At 32.7% G+C, this 17,123-nt stretch overlaps 1 protein-coding gene across 2 annotated transcripts in view; it reads left to right on the forward strand.

The window, feature by feature from the left end:
- The window catches only part of ZPBP (zona pellucida binding protein), a 155,005-nt gene that overhangs the window by 2,803 nt on the left and 135,079 nt on the right, over positions 1-17,123 (forward strand). For both annotated transcript variants that reach the window (XM_032758120.2, XM_032758121.2), the window contains exons 2-3: positions 902-982; positions 8,738-8,863. In XM_032758120.2, the coding sequence (XP_032614011.1) occupies positions 902-982; positions 8,738-8,863 (207 nt within the window). The remainder of the gene's footprint in view (positions 1-901; positions 983-8,737; positions 8,864-17,123) is intronic.

A 17,123-nucleotide genomic window follows, 5' to 3' on the forward strand; every position in this document is an offset into this window, starting at 1 on the left:
TATGTATACACATATATGTGTATACACATATATATGTATACACATATGTATACACATATATATGTATACACATATGTATACACATATATGTATACACATATATGTATATATGTATACACATATATGTATACACACACACATATATATATATATGGAATACTACTCAACTATAAAAAGGAATGGATTAATAGCACTTGCAGCAACCTGGATGGGATTGGAGACTATTATTCTAAGCGAAGTAGCTCAGGAATGGAAAACCAAACATTATGTGTTCTCATTTATAAGTGGGAGCTAAGCTATGAGGATGCAAAGGCATGAGAATGTTACAATGGTCTTTGGGGACTCAGGGGTGGGAGAAACGATGGGAAAGGGGTGAGGGATAAAAGGCTACAAATTGGATTTAATGTTTATTATGTGATGGGTGTACCAAAATCTCAAAAATCCTTACTAAAGAATTTATGTAACCAAATACCACCTGTTCCTCCAAAACTTAAGGAAATTAGAAACAAAGAACTATAGTACAGTGTAGAATGAGTGTTATTAAAAAGGTGCTGGTGATGTACTGTGGCAGATAAGAAGTGCTAAGGACAAACGAGGTTTGAAGGAGGAGGGACTTGTGATTTGGGTCTTGAATGGTGGGAGATTTGAACTTCTAATAATGAAGAGAGTATTCTAAATGGATTTAGAAAAAATCAGAGGTGAGATATAATATGGAGAAGCAGTAGGAAGATTAAATTTATCAGATCATCTGAGGGGGAATAGAGTTGGAACAGTGATATCAACTGTCAGAGGAGATTGAATTATGGCCCTCCCCTTCAACCAATACCAAAGATACTGTAATACTATACTTGAATATTTTAGAATATCTAATGAGACAAATTGTTGATCTTTTTTTTGATAGTTGGACACTTGGTTCGATTACCAAGAGCTTTTCGCTTGACCAAAGATTCAGTGAAAATAGTGGGATCAACAAGTTTTCCAGGTATTCATAAATATATTTTCACTAATTTTTAAAAGTTATTAGCATTTGTTTAAATATTATCAGTCTTGTCCAAAAGGCTAATGCTCTTCATTTATCCTAGTCTCCTAAGGCCCTTTTCTTTCTACAGAAGTGGATTAAAGTTGTTTGCATATGGTTAGACTCATCCAGTTCTAATACTGTATGCTATAACTGCATAAGTGTACAAAGAATAATTATTTCTAAAAGTTATCTAAAGAGGATTTTTATTATATAATAATTAGCTATAATATTAAATGTATGTAGTGCAAATATAGTAATACAAATCATACATATTTTGGATTCAAAGATTTGCAGTAGCCACATGAAGTATAGCAACCACAACTTGTTTTGGTGTTTTTTAAGTTGTGGCAAATTCACATGCCATAAAATTCTTCCTTTAAAGTGCACAATTCAATTGTTTTTAGTATATTGACAAGATTGGGCAACCATTGCCCCTATGTAATTTTACAACATTTTCATCACCCCAAAAAGAAAGACCTAATCTATTATGCAATCATTCTTCAGCCCTGGAAACTACTTATCTACTTTCTGTCTCTATAGGTTTGCCTGTTCTGGAAATTTCATATAAATGGAGTCATACACTATGTGCCCCTTTGTGTCTGTCTTTCACTTAGTATAATGTTTTTGAGGTTCAGCCATGTTACAGAGTGCATCAATACTTCATTCCTTTTTAGGGTGGAATAATACTCACTTCTCTACCTAGCAGTACGTATGGGACATATGGTAACTCTATGTTTAATATTTTGAGGAGCTGCCAAACTATTTTTAAAGAGCCTAAGCTATTTTACTTTCACACCAGCAATGTATGAAGGTTCAGATTTTCCAATATCCTAAACATTGTTATTGTCCATCTTCTTTTTTTATAGCTATTCTAGTATGTGTAAACTGGTATCATTGTGGTTTTGATTTGCATTTCCCTAATGACTAATGATGTTGTAACTCTTTATGTGTTATGTGGCTATATGGATACGTTATTTGCAGAAATGCCTATTCAAGTCCTTTGCCCATTTTTAAATTTGGTAGTTTTCTTTTTGTTGTTGAATTATAGAGTTCTTTATATATTATATATATTGGATATATGATTTGCAAGTATTTTTCCCATTCAGTGGATTGTGTTTTCACTTTCTTAATGTGTTCTTTGAAGCATATGTTTTAAACTTTGATAAAGAAGTCTAATTTCTATTTTTTATTTGGTGCTGGTGCTTCAGGTATCATATCTAAGAAATTATTGCCTAATCACTGGTCACAAAGTGTTATTCCTATGTTTCTTTATAAGAATGTTGTAGTTTTCACTCTGTCATTTAGGCCTCTGATCTATTTTGAATTAATTTTTGCATATGGTGCAAGGTAGAGGTCATGCTCATTCTTTAACACGTGGCTATCCAGTTGTTTTATCACCATTTGTTGAAGAGATTATTCTTTTTCTTTTCAATTGGCTTGGCACTTGTATTGAAAAGCAGTTGGCCCCAGATGTATGGGTTTATTTTTGGACTTTAAATTCTATACCATTGATTTATATGTCTATTCTTATGCTGATACTTTGCTATCTTGATTATTGTTGCTTATAATAAGTTTTGAAATCATTAAGTGTGAGTCCTTCAAATTTGTTCTTTTCAAGATTGCTTTGTCTTCCCTGGGTCCCTTGCAATTCCATATTAATTCTAGAATCAACTTGTCAATTTCTGCAAAAAAGCTTATTGAGATTTTAAGAGGGATTTCATTGAATCTGTAGATCAATTTTAGGAGTATTGTCACCTTAACAATATTAAGTCTTCTAATCTATGAACTTGGGGTGTCTTTCCATTATTTCAATTTATTTAGATCTTTAATTTCCCTCAATTATATTTTATAGTTTTCAGTGTACAAGTGTTACATTTCTTCTGCTAAATTTACTCCTAAATATTTTATTACTTTCAATGCTATTGTAAATGAATAGTTTTATTTAGTTTTTGGATTGTTCATTGCTAGCATATAGAAATGCAATTGATATTTTCATACTGATGTTGTGTAAAACTGAGATCAGTTTTCACCATTAAGTATGATGTTAGCTGTGAGTTTTTTGTAGATGCCCTTTATCAGGTTTAGGGAGTTCCCCTCAATTCATAGTTTGTTGAGTTCTTTTATTGTGAAAGGGGTTGAATTTTGCTAAATGCTTTTTCTCCATGTATTGCGACAATAATGTGTTTTTTGTTCTTTATCCTGTTAATATGATGCATCACATTGATTTTTGTATTTTGAGCTTGCTTTGCATTCCTGGGATAAATTCCAGTTGATTATGATGTATAATCCTTCCTTATGTTGCTAGATTTGGTTGCGAATGTTTTTAGGATTTTTATGGCTATGTTCATAAGGAAAATTGGTCTGTAAATTTCTTGTGATGCCTTTAATTTTGGTTTTAAGGTAATACTGGCTTCATAGAACAAGTTGGTATGTAATGACCTCCTCTTCTATCTTTTGGAAGAGTTTGTGAAGGATTGTTGTTAATTCTGTTAATTGTTTGGTAAAATTCACCAGTGAATTCATTTGGTGCTGGACTTTTCTTTGTGGGCGGTTTTTTGATTACCAGTTTAATCACTCATTTTAGGCCTATTCAGACTTTCTATTTCATTATGACTTTTTATGGGAAACTATTAATCAAAGGTTACTTGTGTGGGATAAGTTACTTCTCTCTTGCTACTGTCAAGATTATCTCCTTGTTTATGGATTTTGTCAGTTTGATTATGATGTGTCTGGCTATGGATTTCCTTTAAGTTTATCATAATTGGAGTTAATTGAATTCTTGGATACGTGGATTCATGTTTTCAGTCAAATTTGGGATTTTTTGCCATTATTAAAAAAATTCTTTTTCTCTGTCTCCCCTCTTTCAGGACTCTGATTATGCATACATTGATATGCTTAATGGTTTTTCACAGGTCTCTGACTTACTGATCTTTATTCTTTTTTTCTTTTTCTCAGACTGGGTAATCCATGTTGACCTGTCTTCAAGTTTGCTGATTCTTCTGCCTTCTCAGTTTGCTCTTGATTCCTTCTAGTTAATTTCTCATTTCAGTTATTGTACTTTTTAATCTGCAGTTTATTAAAAATAATTTTTGTATCTTTATTGATATTTTCTACTTGGAATATCGTACATTCTTTATTACATTTAGACATGGTTTTCTTTGATCATATATAAAATATCTAACTTAAAATCTTTATCCAGTAAGTCCAACATAATGATCTTTCTCCAATATTTGGCCTTCCTTGGAGTCTGTTTCAGTGGGCTACCTTTTTATGCATATGGCCATATTTTCTTGATTTTCTGCATGTCTCATAGTTTTAGTTGAAAACTTGACATTCACAATAATATAACATAGCAACACTGGAAATAAGATTCTACTTCCCAGAGTGTGATGTTGTTGCTGTTTGCTGATATCGTGTATTTGTTCAGTGAGTTTCTGAACTAATTGTGTAAGTTATGTATTCTTTATCACATAACCACTGAAATCTCTGCTTAATTAACTTAGTTAGGCTAATGATTGGACAGAGTTTTCATTAAACATCTTGAACTAGTTAGTTTCCTAGTCTTTGCTGAGGGTGTCTTTGTGCACGTTGTGACATACCTTTCAGATAGTTGGCAACTCTACCTTATCATTCACTTTATGCTGCGCAGAATCTCAATTTCAGCCAAAAGAGAGAACTTAAGGCCTCTTCATCTTTATTGAGCATACAGATTGTCCTGGGCATGTACACAGTCCTTTGCATGCATGTGTCCTGCTACTTTTTCGGGAATGTTCAGAACAAGTCAAAGTTCCTGTGGACATTACATTCCCCAGCTTTTCCTCTTAAGGTTTTTGGTTAACCTATTGTTTTCCCCAATTGTTGCTCAGTATATCAGGCAGTCACAAAGTTAAATGAGGGCCTCTAATTGTTTTTAACGAATTCTTTTGGGGAAAAGGCTTTTTGCAGTGGGCAAAGTCCAAATCAGGTCAAGTACGGACAGCCTTTAATATGAGATCTTCCAGGATGTTGACTCACAGGTCACATACTGATAGTACTCTGGGAAGGAGGCTTTGAAGGCATTCTAACCATGCCTGCCCCCTCCACTGGCTGCCAGGCCGCTGGTTCTCACTGTGATTGTAAACTGTTGGTTGTCATGGCTCCTTATTGCAGAGCTGGAGAAGGAGGCATGGGAATCAGGCACGTTAAAATACTACAAGCTCACTGTTCCTACTGATTGTAATTAGTTCCTTAGGGATGCTGGAACAAAAGAACCACAGACAGGGTGGCTTAAACAACAGAAATTATTGTCTTACAGTTATAGAGTCTAGAAATAAAAAATCAAAGTATTGGCAGAGTTGGTTTCTTCTGAAGACTTTGAAGAAAGAATCTGTTCCAGATATTTGTCTTTGGCTTTTAGATTGCCATCTTTTCCCTGTCACTCTGTATCCTCTTCCCTCTGTATTTGTCTGTGTTTCCAAATTTCCCCTTTTTATAAGGAGATCAGTCATATTGGATTTGGACTCAGCCTGATGACTTCATTTTAACCTGACTTCCTCAGTAAAGACTATTTCTAAATAAGTTTATATCCTGAAGTACTGGAGATTAGGACTTCAACATATTAATAAGACAGGGAGGACACAATCAACCCATAAATCAGATCCAGTTGTTTTTCTTGAATAAATGTTTTCTGGATTGCTGTATTTGATTAATTTTGAGTTTGAGTTCTGAAAATGTTTATTCTTATAATTTCTACAATTTTCCTCATTACTTTTATGAAGGAGGTAGTTTTTGGAGTTCCTTATTCTGCCATTTTTATTGATCTCCCCAATGACAACTTTTAAAGCTGATTATAAAACGCTATCTGGGTAACTAATTTCCCTTTCATTTTCTTTTATTGTATAATATTTAATTTATTCTTAAAATAGATTACCACTCCAATTCACTAGGTAGTTCTTATATCACTGAGTAGATTATTATATGATATTTCATTGGTTTTGGCCCATAATATACTGACTGCATGATTTTTTGTGCCCACCATTTCTTCTGTCATGTAAGGTCTTGGCATCTGTCTGTGTTGGCCACTTTTCAGATTTGTGACCCTCTTTTTAACTCGTTCACCTTTTACATATTCTTTTCAGTTCAGTTAGTTTTCCATTTTCATTAATTCATGTATTAATTAATTCACTGAGCCTTTATTTACATTTTGTTGCACTTTTAGTTTATTCTTTTTTTTTGGTGTATATAATAAATGCCATTTTGTATTTTTTTTTGTACATGTTCAGAAGTTTTCTGGGACTGTATTATCCAGGAGAAGAGGTTTTAGCATCATAGGACCTGAGCATTCTCATTCTCACTAACTGTGCTCTTCAAAAAGTCTGCACCAGTTCATACTTCCTTCAGTGGTGCTTGAGGGGGTCCCATTTTCCCACATCCTTATCAGCACAAAATTTTACCCAACTTTTTCCGTTTTTGCTAAGCTGAAGATTAAGTTGCCTCTGCCCATTCTTTTCTTTGTTGTTTTCAAAGGAGTTCTTTTTCATATTGCTTATATTCCAGTTATAAATGCATTATTAACTTTGTAACAAATATCCTCTCCCTACAGTCAAATTTGTTAACTTTGCCTATGTTATACAGGATCGAACAGAAAGTGTTACCATTTAAGAAGTTGAGTTCAGTATTTTTATATTTGTGCTTTTTGCATTAAGATAATTTTCTATAACTGGTTCAGACATAAAGGTATTATTTTCTTTAAATAATGACTTGCCTTCAGGTATTCAGTGTACCTGGAATTTATTTTTATATACGGTAAGAGGTATAAATCTAAGTTTACCTTTGCGTATATTTTGAGATAACTTTTAACTATAATTTATTGATAATCTATATTTTCTCCAGTGATTTTAGGTACCTCGTCTACCACATATATATCAGTTATTTATGCCAATTTGATTTTTCCCTAGACCCATTATTTGTTCCTACACCAGGCCTCTCTTTTTTTATTTAGTGTAAATGTTAATATATCTCAGTAACTCTTATTGCTAGTCCCTCCTCTTTACTTTGCTGTTATAGAATTGTTTCAGATATTTATGAAGCTTTAATCTTCCAAATGGATTTTAGAATCAGTATTGAAGAGCTTCTTAAATAATTTCTTCTGGGATTTTGCTTATGTGTTGATAAATAAATTTGGGAATAAATTGACATCTTTAAAGTTATGTGTATGCAATCATGATTGTGGCATTGTGGTCTAATTTTATGTCTTTCGCTAGAGTCTGAAGATGTTTCCCACAGAGGTCTTACTTGATTATAGAGTGACTTTTGTTTGTTGTACTCTAAATATTATCTTCTTTCCTATAACATGGTTTAATACTTTATTGTTGATGTAGAGGAATATTATTTGTTTTTGTATGTTGTTCTTGCATTGGGAAACTCTTCTGGATTCATTTATATTTGCTGTGAAATAGGTACAGGGATTAGTGGGGGCGAGAGGAAGGGTACAGTCATGGTATGAGGTACTGTCAAGCCAAAGCACAAAGGATATACTTATGTCGAGTTTCCAAAGATGAGGAGGAATTTATATCAATAAAATCACAAAAGAATGATGCCGTGTGCTGCTAACGGCATGGTTAGGGCAGAGGGTGTGAAAAGAGGTATAGTGAGATATATGCAAAAGACAGATCATGGAGAGTAGGGCCAGTAAATCATGCTGAGCAGTGAAAATTTATGGGGTAAGCATTTATTAAAGAAGTTATTAAAGAAGTTAGGCAATCTATTAATGCAAGCATTTCATTAAAGTATTCAAAAAGAAAAAAAATCACCTCAATCAATGTAGAAAAAACATTTCTTAAAGTTCAGTGCTGATTTATGTTTATGATAAAAACAAATAACCAAGAACAGAAGGGATCTTTCTTAACCTGTGGAAGGGTACGTACCTAAAAGTACACTCAATAAACATCATGCTTTATGGTAAAACTTTAGAGGAAGTCTCTTAAAAGTCTAAGAGAATTTTGATTCTCTTTATTTTACTCGATCACAAAAATCTTTGTATACAGTGTATCAGTGAAGAGTTGGCATGCAGTGTCTAAAGGGTTGTTGCAACCTTTCCTAAAAGTTTACTTATGAGTAAACTCAAAACAATGGAATCTTTACCGGGTTCCTTTTGTATCTCCTAAAGGATACTATTTTTGCTTACTTATCGGGATTTAAATTTCAAAGCAAATGGAACAAAATGCTTTAATATTTAAAATCAATAAAAGCATAAATTTGCTGACTTTTTAATCACTTTATCATTTTTATTTAGTACATCATGCTACATCATTGTGAATAATGCATTATTCTGCTAATCTAAACAATTTTTAAGCTCTAATCATGTTTGGTGTCTTTACAAAACAGATAAAGTGTAGATATAGTATTATCTTAATACTTTGTTACTGAAATAATATTCTGAGAATAAAACAGTTTAGTGTATATGAGCTCTGAATGAAAAGTACTAACACATTATGCTCAGGTTGGGGATACATGTACACACACATACATGCATACACATATATACATACACATACATAATATATTTTTAATGTTAATTACATAGAATGCAATGAAATTTAGTTTTTATCAAGTAATAGGAGCAATAATTCAAAGTACTCTTATTATTGCATATAACCCAAACTACAAAAGTGTACATTATAGAGAAAGAAAAGAAGATAAAATACTATTGGAACATTTTAAATGTTGTATTTTCAGTGAAAGTGTATGTCATGCTCCATCAAAAGAGTCCACATGTGTTATGTGTAACGCAACAACTGCGAAATGCTGAACTGATAGACCCATCATTCCAATGGTATGGGCCTAAAGGAAAAGTCGTTTCAGGTAGGATTTTGTTTCAATTATTGTAATTAAATAAATGTATCTGAGTTGTGTGCAACACAAAAAGAATATTTGTATCTCATACATATTTATGTCATTTCCTCTATTCCTTTTCTTGTGATTTCCTTTTGGAGTTAGAGCTAACAATGTAGATAGTGTTCCCATTTTTACATATTTTATTTTGATACAGAGACATACTCTAAGAATGAACTGTTTGGGGGGTTCTCAAAGCATCTATAATCCCCCAAAGGTACTTTTTCTCACTTAAAAATTACTGTTTGTATGACTGTTTTGATCAGTATTTCCTCTAGTCAACTTCTTGTTTTTTAATCCTGAAATACAGATTTTACTTTTTACTTTTATTCTAATTTTTCAATTGGATAAAAGCTGATTTTTTAACACTGTAGTTTTTTAAAACTACAGTTAACTTAGCTGGCTTTGTTTCTTGCCTTGCAAAAAACATAGATTAATGAGTTTTCATTTTGAAGATCTGTTCAGTCATTTTTGCATACCCTCAGAGAAAGTTTTCCTTTATTGCTCTATTTACCATGTTTTCTTTCCTTTCTTTTTAAAAATCTTATTGGTATTTTGAGATCGTGCCTGTGGATAAAACTTACAGGCTTATTTTATTTTCTTGGATGAAGGAGAGCAATATATTTATACAAAGACTTGCTAAAGAAACATAGGAAATACTAATTTTTTAATATGTTTTAATTCATATTTATATAGCTAAGAGATCTCAGCTGTACGTTTCTGTGATATTTATGTTGATACTAAAATAGGTAATTTTAAAGAGTTAATCTCCTCTTTAGGTCAGTCTGTGTTTTTCTTAGGACAAATTAACCATCATTCATTTAGTGAATGACTACTTGGTGGAAGCTGCTGTGCTAGGTTTTATGGGGGATAGAAAGATCAGACATAACCTCTGCCTCACTACATTAGCAAAGTAGGAATGATTGTGCAATTTGTTCATGGGATCAGCAGGGCTCAATAACAGAAATTCTAATAGGTTTTGCAGCTTATATAATCAGAGAAGTGGTCCCGGTGTAAAAACACCCAATACTGGAAATACAATCAAATTTTATTTTTATCGCTCTCTAATAGTAGCACATAATGTGATAGAAACTTGTGTTTTAAATATGTTTTACATTTTATATTGAAACTCTGCAAGTTGAAAAATAGAAACATTTAAGCATTGAATTTTTCTATTGTCATTTGTTGCTCATTTGATTTGGAAATTGAAATTTGAAATTTTTTATTCTCCGAGGTGCGACGCCAGGTCTTGCAGTTTATGTTGCAAAATATAGTATGAAATTCAATTTATCCTTTAAGTAGGAGCAATATTTATTTTACTCACTCTTATAATAGAAAAGTAGGTATTCATAAATGTAGTTATTTCCAGGTAAAGATATAATCCTGTTACTACATTGGTTTTTAAATTTATAAAAACTGTTCTCAGGGAATTCTGGTATTTTAACTTTATGATTATATTATGGTTTTCAATACAGTATTTTGTCATAGGTCACTGTCTACCAGTTGTAAAACTTATTAAGAACACTATACTATATTTCAGAAAGGACTGGAAGAGGTCTAATTTCTTAAAGTTTGAAGAAAGGAGAAGCTTTTTGGACTGTAGTTTACACTGTACTTACCATTTTATGAATATCTCAAAGATAGTTTCCCTTAATTTGAGCCAAATAAGTCATGTAATTATGTGATTACTTGTACATTCCTTTGGAGAAAATACTCAAGTTGTTTAGATGTGTTATGAAACACAGGGAGCAAGTCTTAGATTTGGTGTCTCTCTTTTTCTCCGTTTCTTGTTCAGTATTGTTTATTTACAAAGGTAATTGCATTTATTGCAACAAGTTCTGTACCTCCCACTCTGACCCTAATACTATTCTGATGAATTAACTCTTTTTGGTGTGGGGACTTTCCTGCTTTTCTAAATATTCACACAAACACGTATAAGTACTCACACATGTGTTCAGCTTTCCTACATCAAGCTATAACATATCAGTTACCTTACATAGTTGCCATTTTTTGTGTGTGGTGAGAACATTTGAGATTTACTCTCATAAAATTTCAAGTATACAATACATTATTGTTAACTGTATTTACCGTTCTATACATTAGGTCTCCTGAACTTATTCATCTTATAACTGAAATTTTATACCCTTGGACCAAGAACCATATGTCTCCAACCCCCCAGTCCTTGTTAACCACCATTCTAACCTATGTTTGTGGTAGCGTGGAGTGTGAATGTGACTTTTGTAAGAGTATTAGTGTGACTTTTTTAGATTCCACATATAAGTGAGGTTGTGTATATATGTCTTTCAGTTTCTGCCTTATTTTACTTAGTACAGTGAATTTTATAAAAATAATAAATATATAAGATTACCATATGTCAGATATTATTCTAACAATTTACATATATTAATTTTAACAATGACCTTTTGCAGTAATTACAGCCATTTTCTCCATTTTATAAATGGGAAAACAAAAGGATTAAGAGAATAAGGTACTTTCCTAAAGTCATATGTCTGAAGTCTTTTATCAGATTTCATAGATATAATCTCAATGAGGTAGGAACACACCATTTTATGAATTTTGGTAGATTGTATCTTTTAAGGAATTTGTCCAACATTGGATTTTTAAATGTGTTGTATTTATATGCATAAAGTAGTTTGTAGTATTTTTTGTTATCTCTTTATAGGTAACAGATTTTTGGTTTTCAGAATCTATAGTGATGTGTCCTCATTCACTCCTGATGTTGGTTGTGTCTTCTCTATCTTTTATTTGTTCTCTCTTACTAGTGATGTTGAGCATCTTTTCATATGCTTGTTGTCCACATGTTTGACGTCTTCTGAGAAGTGGGTGTTCATGTCTTTTGCCCATTTTTTAGTGGAGTTGCTTGATTTTTGTTTGTTTTGTTAAGTTCCTTATAGATTCTGGTTATTAGACTTCATGGGAGGCATAGTTTGCAAACATTTTCTCCCATTCTGTAGGTTGTTTGTTTACTTTGTTGATAGTTTCTTTTACTATGCAGAGCTCCTTAGTTTAATTAGTTTCCACTTGTCTGTTTTTGTCTTGCAATTGCTTTTGGAGTCTTGTTCATGAAAGCTTTGCCATTGCCTATGTTCAGAGTGGTGTTTCTTAGATTTTCTTTTAGTATTTTTATTGTTTTAGGTCTTACACTTAAGTCTTTTAAAAATTTTTCTTAAGAATATTACACTTTTTAAAATTTTAGGTACATGGTAGGTGTATATATGTATGGGATGGATAAGATGTTTTGATACAGGCAGTCAATGTGAAATAAGCACATCTGGAGAATGGGGTATCCATCCCCTAAAGCATTTATTCCTTCGGTTACGAATATTCCAATTACATTCTTTAAGTTATTTTAATATATGCAATTAAAGTTATTATTGACTATAGTCACCCTGTTGTGCTATCAAATAGTAGGTCTTATTCACTTTTTCTATTTTTTTGGTACCCATTAATCATCCCCACTTCCCCCCAAAACTCCCCACTACACTTCCCAGCCTCTGGTAACCATCCTTCTACTCGCTATATCCATGAGTTCAGTTGATTTGATTTTCAGATCCTACAGACAAGTGAGAACATGCAATGTTTGTCTTCCTATGACTGCTTATTTCGCTTAACATAATGATCTCCAGTTCCAGCCATGTTGTTGCAAATGTCTGGATCTCATTCTTTTTTATGGCTGAACAGTACTCCATTGTGTGTATGTACCACATTTTCTTTATCCATTCATCTGCTGATGGACACGTAGTTTGCTTCTAAATCTTAGCTATTGTAAGCAGTGCTGCAACAAACAGGAATGCAGATATCTCTTCAATATATTGATTTCCTTTCTTGTGGGTATGTACCAAGAAGGGAGATTGCTGGATCGTATGTTAGCTCTGTTTTTAGTTTTTTGAGAAGCCTCCAAACTGTTCACCATAATGGTTGTACTAGTTTACTTTCCCACCAGCAGTGTACAAGGGTTCCCCTTTGTCCACATCCTCACCAGCATTTGTTATTGCCTGTGTTTTGGATATAAGCCATTTTAACTGGTGAGATGATACCTCTTGTTGTTTTGATTTGCATTTCTCTGACGATTAGTGATGTTGAGTACCATTTCATAGGCCTGTTTGCCATTTGAATGTCTTCTTTTGAGAAATGTCTATTCACATCTTTTGCCAATTTTCTTTATCAGATTATTAGGTTTTTTTCCTATAGTAGTTTGAACTGCTTGTATATTCTGGATATTAATCCCTTGTCAAAGGGGGTAGTTTGCGTATATTTTCTCCCATTTTGTGGATTGTCTCTTCATTTCATTGATTGTATTCTTTGCTATGCAAAACCTTTTTAACTTGATGCAATCCCATTTGTCTGTATTTTCTTTGGTTGCCTGTGCTTGTGGGGTATTGCTCAAGAAGTCTTTTCCCAGACCAGTGTCCTGGAGATTTTCCCCAATGTTTATAATAGTTTCAGAGTTTGAGATATTAGATTTAACTCTTTAATCTATTTTGATTTGATCTTTGTATATGGCAAGAGATAGGGATCTGGTTTCATTCTTCTGTATATGGATATCCAGTTTTCCCAGAACCACTTGTTGAAGAGACTGTCTTTTCTCCAGTGTATGTCCTTGGCACCTTTGTCAAAAATGAATTCACTGTAGGTATGTGGATTTGTTTCTGGGTTCTCTATTCTATTTCATTGGTCTATGTGTCTGTTTTTATGCTAGTACCATGTTGTTTTGGTTACTATAGCTCTATAGTATAATTTGAAGTCAGGTAATGTGATTCCTCCAGTTTTGTTCTTTTTGCTCAGGATGGCTTTGGCTATTCCTGGGTCTTTTGTGGTTCCATATAATTTTTAGGGTTGTTTTTTCTATTTCTGTGAAGAATGTTGTTGGCATTTTTATAGGGATTGCATTGAATCTCCAGATTGCTTTGTATGGTTTGGACATTATAATAATATTGATTCTTTCAGTTCATGAACACAGAATTTTTTTTTCATCTTTTGGTGTCCTCTTCAGTTTCCTTCATCAGGTGTTTTATAGTTTTCATTATAGAGCTCTTTCACTTTTTTGGTTAATTCCTAGATGTTTAATTTTATGTGTGGCTGTTGTAAATGGTATTACTTTTTTATTTCTTTTTACATCATTCACTGTTGGTATATAGAAATGCTACTGATTTTTGTATGTTGATCCTGAAATTTTACTTGCTTATTGGTTATAATAGTTTTTTCGTGAAGTCTTCAGGTTTTTCCAAATATAAGATCATATCACCAGCAAACAAGGATAATTTGACTTCTTTCTTTCCAATTTGGATGCCTTTATATCTGTCTTGTCTGATTGCTCTAGCCAGGACTTCCAGCACTATGCTGAGTAACAGTAGTGAGTGGGTATCCTTGTTGTGTTCCAGATCTTAGAGGAAAGGCTTTCAGTTTTTCTCCATTCAGTATGATACTGGCTGTGGTCTGTTGTGTAAGGCTTTTATTGTTTTGAGGTGTGTTCCTTCTGTACTCAGTTTTTTGGGGTTCTTATCATGAAGGGATGTTGAATTTTATCAAATGCTTTTTCTGCGTCAATTTTGAAGTTTAATCAAAACATGATCATTCATGTTTTTATCCTTCATTCTGTTGACATGATATATCATGCTGCTTGATTTGGTATATTGGAACCATCCTTGCATCCCAGGAATAAGTCCCACTTGGTAATGATAAATGATCTTTCTAACCTTTTGGTGAGTTCAGTTTGCTAGTGTTTTGTTGAGGATTTTTGCATCAATATTCATCAGAGATATTGACTTGTAGTTTTCTTTTTGTGATGTGTTTTTGTCTGGTTTTGGTATAAGGGTAATACTGGCCTTGTAAAATAAGTTTGGAAATATTCCCTCTTCTTCTATTTTTCAGAATTGTTTGAGTAGGATTGGTATTATTTCTTCTTCAAATGTTTTGTTTAATTCAGCAGCAAAGCCATTGAGTCCTGGGCTTTTCTTTACTGGGAGAGTTTTTATTAAGGCTTCGATCTTGTTACTTGTTATTGGTCTGTTCAGCTTTTGAATTTCTTCCTGATTCAACCTTGGTAGGTTGTATGTATCTAGGAATTTGTCCATTTCTTCTAGATTTTCCAATTTATTGGCATATAGTTGCTCATGGTAATCACTAATGATCCTTTGAATTTCTGCAGTATCAGTCATAATGTCTCCTTTTTCATTTCTGACTTTATTTGGATCTTCTCTCTTTCTTAGTCTGGCTAATGGTTTGTCAATTTTGTTTAACTCTTCAAAAAACCAACTTTTTGTTTTATTGATCTTTTGTATTTTTTATCATTTCAAATTCATTTATTTCTCCTCTGATCTTTATTATTTCTTCTACTAATTTTGGGTTTGGTTTGCTCTTGCTTTTCTAGTTCTGCAAGATGCAATGTTAGATTATTTCAAGTTTTTCCCCTTTTTTCAATGTAGGCACTTAAATAGCTATAAATTTCTCTCTTAGTACTGATTTTGCTGTATCCCATAGGTTTTGGTATGTTGTGTTTCCATTAACATTTATTTCATGAAAATTTTCAATTTCATCCTTAATTTCTTTAGCGACCCACTGGTCATTCAGGAGCATATTGTTTAATTTCTATGTATTTGTATAGTTTCTAAAATTCCTCTTATTATTTATTTCTAGTTTTATTCCATTGTGGTCAGAGAAGATGCTTAATATTTCAGTTTTTAAAAAATGTTTTAAGACTTGTTTTGTGACCTAACATATGGTCTATCCTTGAGAATGATCTCTGTACTGAGGAAAAGAATGTGTATTCTGCAGCTCTTGAATGAAATGGTCTATAAATGTCTACTAGATGCATTTGGTCTGTAGTATAGATTAAATCTGATGTTTCCTTGTTGATCTTTCTGTCTGGAGGATCTGTCTAATGCTGAAAGTGGGGTGTTGAAGTCTCCTGCTATTATTGTATTGAGGCTTCTCTCTCTCTTTAGCTCTAATAATATTTTCTTTATGTATCTAAGTGCTCCCATGTTGGGTGTATACATATTTACAATTGTCATATTCTCTTGCTGAATTGACCCCTTTATTATTATATAGTGACATATTTACAATTGTCATATTCTCTTGCTGAATTGACCCCTTTATTATTATATAGTGACCATTTTTTTCTCTGATAGTTTTTGTCTTGAAACCTATTTTGTCTGATGTAAGTATAACGATTGCCACTCTTTTTTGGTCTCCATTGGCATGAAGTATCTTTTTATATCCCTTTATTTTCAGCCTATATGTATCTTTATAGGTGAAGTGTGTTTCTTATAGGCAGTAGATCAGAGGGTCTTGTTTTTTCATCTACTCAGTCTATTTTTTTATTAGAGAATTTAGTCAATTTACATTTAATGTTATTATTTATAAGTAAGGACTTCCTCCTGCCATTTTGTTATTTGTTTTCTGGTTTTCTCTTCCTTCTTTCTCTCCTTTCTGTCTTCCAGTAGTGAAGGTGATTTTCTCTGGTGATATGATTTAGCTTCTTGCTTTTTATTTTTTGTGTATCCATTGTATGCTTTTTGCAAATGGATGAGGCTTGCAATTGCTATCTTATAATCCAATATTTTTACCTGATAAAAACTTAACATTGTTTGCATAAACAAACAAAAAGAAAACTAATAAAAACTCTATGCCTTAATTTAATCCACCTGCTGTTTAACTTTTGTTTTTTTCTATTTATGTCTTATTGTATTGACTATGTCTTGAAACGTTGCTGTAGTTACTATTTGTGATTCGTTCATCAAAGACTAGTTTACACATCACAGTTACAGTGTTATAATATTCTGTGTTTTTCTGTGTACTATTACCTGTGAGTTTTGTACCTTGTGGTGATTATTTATTACTCATTAGTGTTCTTTTCTTTCTAACTGAAGTACTCCCTTCAGCATCTCTTGTATGAAAGTTGAGGTATTGGTGAAATCCCTCAGCTTTTGTGTGTCTGGGAAAGTCTATTTCTCCTTCATGTTTGAAGGATATTTTTGCCCCAGATACACTATTCTAGGATAAATTTTATTTTTCCTTCAGCACTTTAAATATGTCATGCCACTTTCTCCTGGCCTATAAGGTTTCTACTGAAAAGTCTGCTGCCAGATGTATTGGAACTCCATTGTATGTTATTTGTTTTTTCTTTCTGCTTTTTGGATCCATTCTTTAACCTTTACCTTAGGGAGTTTGATTATTAAATGCCTTGAGGTAGTCTACATTGGGTTAA

The sequence above is a fragment of the Hylobates moloch genome, unplaced genomic scaffold (assembly GCF_009828535.3).
Source record: "Hylobates moloch isolate HMO894 unplaced genomic scaffold, HMol_V3 SCAFFOLD_1, whole genome shotgun sequence".
In the NCBI taxonomy this organism is placed as follows: domain Eukaryota; kingdom Metazoa; phylum Chordata; class Mammalia; order Primates; family Hylobatidae; genus Hylobates; species Hylobates moloch.